The following is a 5,819-nucleotide window of genomic DNA, read 5'->3' on the forward strand; positions in this document are numbered from 1 at the left end:
CTTCAAGGTATATCTGCCGCATCCGCAGACCTCGAAGTCCCCTTCTACTCTTTCTCATGTCCATTATCTTCTGTATTTTTCCTTTGTTAGACTCTGATGTATAGAGATACTAGATTTTCCTTCTGTAGTTTGTGACTCACGATGTTCCGAATTTTGGGATTGCTGTGTATTTTTGAACGGTTAGTTGTTAAAATTATGTTTTCATTTTATTATTCCGCAAATGTTAGGCTTACCTAGTCGTAGAGACTAGGTACCGTCACGACGTCATACAGAGAGAAAATTTGTGTCGTGACAAAAGGTGCATGCAATAATCGTCATTACATACTCTATGAACTTGGTGCATACATTTTTATTTAAATATTTTTTAAAAAAAATATAATATTGTTATACATAATTTAGGGAAAGGTACATGATGCTCCTCCACATAGACACGCCCCTAACTTCAACATCTTTTCCAGAACTTGACTAAACAGTGAGTCTCCGATGCTTCAAATCAGAACCCCATGAAGATCAAAATTCATAGAGAAGAAGCTGCCATCCTTAAAATGATAGGCGAATGAAGCATTACCAATACAAAAACCAAAAAAAATATCCAAATACGCCACCATTAATGTGGAACAAAATACAAGTATTTGCTTCAATAAGAGGAGTGACCAAATGACCAGTTCATCTTAGGTCTACTCATGCTCCATGCATTCAGTTCAATTTTGATAGTCTCTGTGCCATTGTTGAAGGCAAATAAATGTGCGTTATCATATATTGCTAATGTTGGATAAACTCTTGATGTAATACATGTTTTTCCTCCGGCACCAAAACTTTCCACTACCGAGTGATCAATCTGCAGAAAAAGAAAATATTGCAAAAACACAACAATATGGACTAGTCACAAAACGAATGAGTGCTTAAATAAACAACAATATGAGAGAATTGAATATATGTTTTAGGGAAATAAATGAAGAAAGCTTACCAAACTCCTCAGAGACAATTTCTTGTTTTTTGCTAAATCAACATCTACATACCCCGCAAATGATGGTTTGTACATTGTCTTACCATTCTCGAGCGTTGATCTGGTCATACAAAAGAAAAATAACAAATAGGCTTTCAAAAAAACAGCAAACAAATGTATATTTTGTATATATATATATATATATATATATATATATATATATATATATATATATTATGTATGTTATATAAAAAAATTATATAAATTTGTATACACTCTTCCGGCTATCGAATGCAAATAGTTTCTGGCGCAGTTTAAAAATAAAAAAACCCCTAAATAAATCAAAGTTGAATAATTAGCCCATAGTAGAGATCCATAAAATTGTTGATATCAAATTACCTTGAAGCATCAGAACACATGAGAACTTTATATTTGTTTAGGGCCTTGTAAACTCTAAAAAATACAGGTGTGTATTCTTCCAATTTTTCGGAAGCCAAAGTTAGGAGACCAAATGGCCCAACTCCACCTTGCACCGTTGAATCTTTAATAGCACATACATCTTGAGCGTAAAGGTCAGTCCAACTTGGATCAAATGGCTCTGCTTTATCCAAACTTGAGAAGGAAAAAGTCACTTCAACATCAGCCTGCAATTAGCACACCTTAACTCAGCCTCATTTTGTTGTGTAATGAAACAATTGGATAAAATACAATAAAAGATTAAAATCAGAACCTGTGCAGGTGTGATCCCTTTAACTTCAATCATTTCTCCCTTGTTCAACTTGCGATGTTTTAGTTGGACTTTTTTTTCTCTTAGAGTGTCTAATTCTTCAACAGGCCATTGAACCAATTGTTTTCCACTTGGATCAAGCCATAGTTTACGAGGTATAGTTTGGATTCCAGCCCATCCTTTCCTGACATCGTCATCAACAGTATCTGATTCGTTAGCCCAACCCCATATAACTCTTCGATTCTTGCTAGGGTCATAAAATGACTTGGACGCATAATAATTTCCATAGTCAAGTCTCAATCCCTTCCATCCATCGACAGAAGTGTTGTCCGGAATGTACATATCTTTTTTGGTATCATAAGTACCAACTGTGTAGTACTCGAACCTCGTAACATCAAGGCTAACCTTAAGAACATGCTTAATATTTGTGCTATTGTATGATGCATCCAAACCTTTTGTACCGTGCAATAACACTGGGAAAAAATCAGGACATTCCCAATTTCCAGTGTTATTAGCCGAATGAAGTAGATTTTTGACCTTAGTCCATCTCATGAAATCCTTACTTTTGTATAATAATGCTATTCCCTTATTTTCCCACACACTGCCTATTGTGATTCTCCAATAACCATCTTGGCCCAACCAAGCTGTTGTTGGGTCACGAAATTGAGTCTTGTTGATGGTAACGTCAGCAACGATTAACGGATTGTTATCGGGCTTGATCCATTTACGGAGAAATGGATCGGACAAGTCGGCCGGGATTGCATAATTTTGTACTTGGGTCTTGTTGGAATCAACAATTCCAGTGTAGAGAATAATGGGCTTGTTGCCTGGCAAGATTGTGGCTGATCCAGACCATGTACCATATTTGTCAAATACTTTTGATGGGTAAATTGCAGGCTCAAGTGGGATCCAGTTAATTAAGTCTGTTGAGACTGAATGGGCCCAAACAATATTTCCCCAAACTGATCCATATAGGTTGTATTGATAGAATAGATGATAGACACCATTATAGTACATTGGGCCTGTTTTGCAACAAATATGACAGAGGGGAATAATAAATAAATAAATCAATAAATTATATGGTAATTTAAGAAAAAATGTTAAAAAGGAGATTCTCAGACTCACCGTTGGGATCTGTTGTTGGTTTGAAGCATCGGGTAAAGACCATGAAAAGGAAATATTGATTAGAACACAATTTAATGCAATTAAGATAATATATGCATGTTTAAAGATTTAATGGAAAATACTCTAACCAAGTCTTAGAGGGCATTGGGAATGATTGCAACTTGCTACTTACTACCTCTCCGGTCCACTTTAATTGATTTTTTGGTTGTTTTCACACATTAAGAGATTCATTATTTAGCATTAATTAGTAATGAAATTGACCATATTAACATTAATTTGTTCATTGGAAATATAATAAAAATTTCTTGACTCTTTACTCCAAGGGCAACATTGGAAGAACAAGTTAATTCTTTCTTGATATCTGAAAAAAAAACAAATATATAGACCATAAAAAAGCCAAAAAATCAATTAAAGTGGACGAAAAAGAGTACATATCTTTGACTTCTTTCACAAAAGTCGAAACATAGTGAACTCGTTGCTTTTCTATTTTACATTTATTAGTAATATATATTTTTCTCTTTAAACCCTTTTCTTAAATTTCCTTTGGGCTAGAAGTGGGTGTGGCCTTAAATTTTAGTAGTTGGGGAATATTTGCAATTTGAATTTATAGGTGGGGCTTGCAATAGTTGGTCTCCCCCTCAGCAAGTCTACAAAAGATATTGATGTATGATAACAATATTCTAACCACATATTTTGAATTGTATACATTTAGAATTCACCCTTTTATTTTTTGATGCCGAGTCGGCTCGAGAACGAAATGTGAAGTTAGGGTTGACTGAATAATTTATCATATTTGTATATGGTCGAAATAGATTTTGGTCTTCCTACGTTCAATCGAGTTCAAGTGGTAAGAAATCGGAGCGGGATTTTGGGAGTGAACTCCGAAGACAGTACTAACGAGCCTTGAGTCCGAAGGCTGCTCGAGGAGTCGACTCGATAACCTTATCGAGCCCGTGACCAAATCGATCTGCAAGGCATTGCTTCGAGGTCGGAAATGCTCGACGCTCATCTCGAAGGTCGAACACGAGCCAAGACCGAAGGGCTCGACCCAGTAACGAGTTCGAGCCAGTATCGAGCTCACAGACAAGAGTCATTGCAACCGCACCAAGAGAGAGAATCTTGGCGGGAATCGAAGAAGAGACAAATCATCATGGGTCATCCACTATATGCTTTATTTTATTATTTTTTGTTATAAATAAAGTAATGACTCTTTACTATATAAAAGGGGGATCCTTGTAAGCTATGAACATACTGAATACACTTGAAAAAAAAGATATTTTCTTGTGCTTGTTTTACTTTACTTTATTCATTCTTTCTGTTCATTATTCACATTTTCATAGTCAAGAATATTCGTATTCGTATTGCTATCTCCCCATACGATCTGTATCAAAGGGTATCACGTATCCTTAGAACCATACATAAATTTAACGTTATCCGATTTTTCGGGTAAACAATATTATACATTATATAATACAATATACCGTATTATCTATTGCATAACACACACACAATGCAACTTGGCTCTGCCCTAGCTAGCTGTCTCTATATATACTGTTTTAACCTACATGTGAAGAAATATATTATATATATTTATTACAATGCATATAGTAATGACGTACAATATCCCATTTACGTGAATGCTAGCTAAGTTGCTTGCCACAAATAACAATATGTGGTAGCCGTTCAAACAAGTCAGATCCGTCCCTGATTTAGAACGATTCGATAATATATTCAAGCAGAAGTTTTTTTTTTTTCCATATTTAATCTTTTTTTGTCCTATATATAAAAAACCTATACAGACAAGAAATAAATCATTGACAAACCTAACAGTAAAAGTACTTCCAAAAAACAAGAAGGTACCATTGTCTCTCTTTTTTCCTTTTATGGAAATCAGAGAAAAAGGAAGAATATTTTGGGAGATAAAAATGTCAAGGAGTTTAAAGGAAACTACGTACTTGCTCATGGATATCACGTAGTTTCATTAACTCAAAAGCCGCCAGAGTAACAAACTAAAATAACTGAATATTTCCGGGCAACGACCAATTACAATAGCAGACTAACAAAATTACAAGACATCAGCTCACTTATACGATAAAAACCTAGTAGGTAGATCTATATGATAAACATTTTTTGGAATTTAGAAAGCCGGTAAATATGATAGCCAAGAGGTTTAAATTATATTGATATAGCGTAAGAAATTTTTACTTTGTATATAACTTAAACTCTAGGAATACTTTAAACTAGAGAAGAGAGAGTGGTTGGAGGTATGGAAAACGTACCATTGATCCAATTTTTAGGTGATTGAAAATGGTAACCAGTTCTGTGGACATTTTCTACATCAATAGGGCTAGTAGATTGCAACTCTGGAAAAACTTTGTGGGAAGCATTAACGCCATTGTTGGAAAAAACAGTGAAGAAACAAAGCAAAAATGCTGGCAATGCCCAAAGAGAAGACTTTTTTAGATACTCCATTTCGTTTTTTGGCTTTGCCAGAGATGTTCTTTATTTGTGGGAAGGAGAAGAGTATTTATATAGAGAAATAACTAAGATCATAGAGGAATGAATATTTTAAAATTGAATACTCTTGACATTGTTTTAATTTCAGAATGATCATGGAGGGTTGTTTTTGGATTTGTTTATTAAACAAAATGTGTAATTAACTTTAGATAAACGTTTCTTATATTAAAAAGAAGATTTCAAGGAACTGGTATTTTAGAAAATTCACTGCATCTCTGTCATTTTTTCCTTCCTTTTCACTCCTTTTTCCCTTTTTTGCCGTTTTTTGTTTTGCCTCCCGTCTTTGCCATTTGCTATTCCTTTGTATGTGTGTGCGTGTAGTAGTATATTATATTAAACCGAGTTTAAATGATATACACCTTCAATATAAAGTAAATGAAGTAACATGAATATACATAGGATATTTGTATTTATTTGAACAGTCTATAATTGGATATTTATTTGTGTTTACCCGAAAAACGGATAAAGTTGAATTTATACGTAGTTCTAAGGGTACGTGATATA

The 5,819-nt window shown here is 34.3% G+C and overlaps 1 protein-coding gene across 1 annotated transcript; it reads right to left on the bottom strand.

Annotated features, from left to right (window-relative positions):
• Positions 1-332: 332 nt before the first annotated feature.
• On the bottom strand, positions 333-5,358 carry LOC104093195 (beta-fructofuranosidase, insoluble isoenzyme 1-like). The gene is made up of 6 exons (XM_009598914.4): positions 5,078-5,358; positions 2,799-2,807; positions 1,677-2,695; positions 1,346-1,590; positions 968-1,067; positions 333-838 (listed from the first exon to the last, which is right to left on the bottom strand). The coding sequence occupies exons 1-6, from the start codon at positions 5,268-5,270 to the stop codon at positions 638-640; spliced, it is 1,767 nt and encodes a 588-aa protein (XP_009597209.1). The 5' UTR covers positions 5,271-5,358; the 3' UTR covers positions 333-637.
• Between the last annotated feature and the right edge of the window lie 461 nt (positions 5,359-5,819).

Source organism: Nicotiana tomentosiformis, chromosome 2 (assembly GCF_000390325.3).
Source record: "Nicotiana tomentosiformis chromosome 2, ASM39032v3, whole genome shotgun sequence".
NCBI lineage: Eukaryota > Viridiplantae > Streptophyta > Magnoliopsida > Solanales > Solanaceae > Nicotiana > Nicotiana tomentosiformis.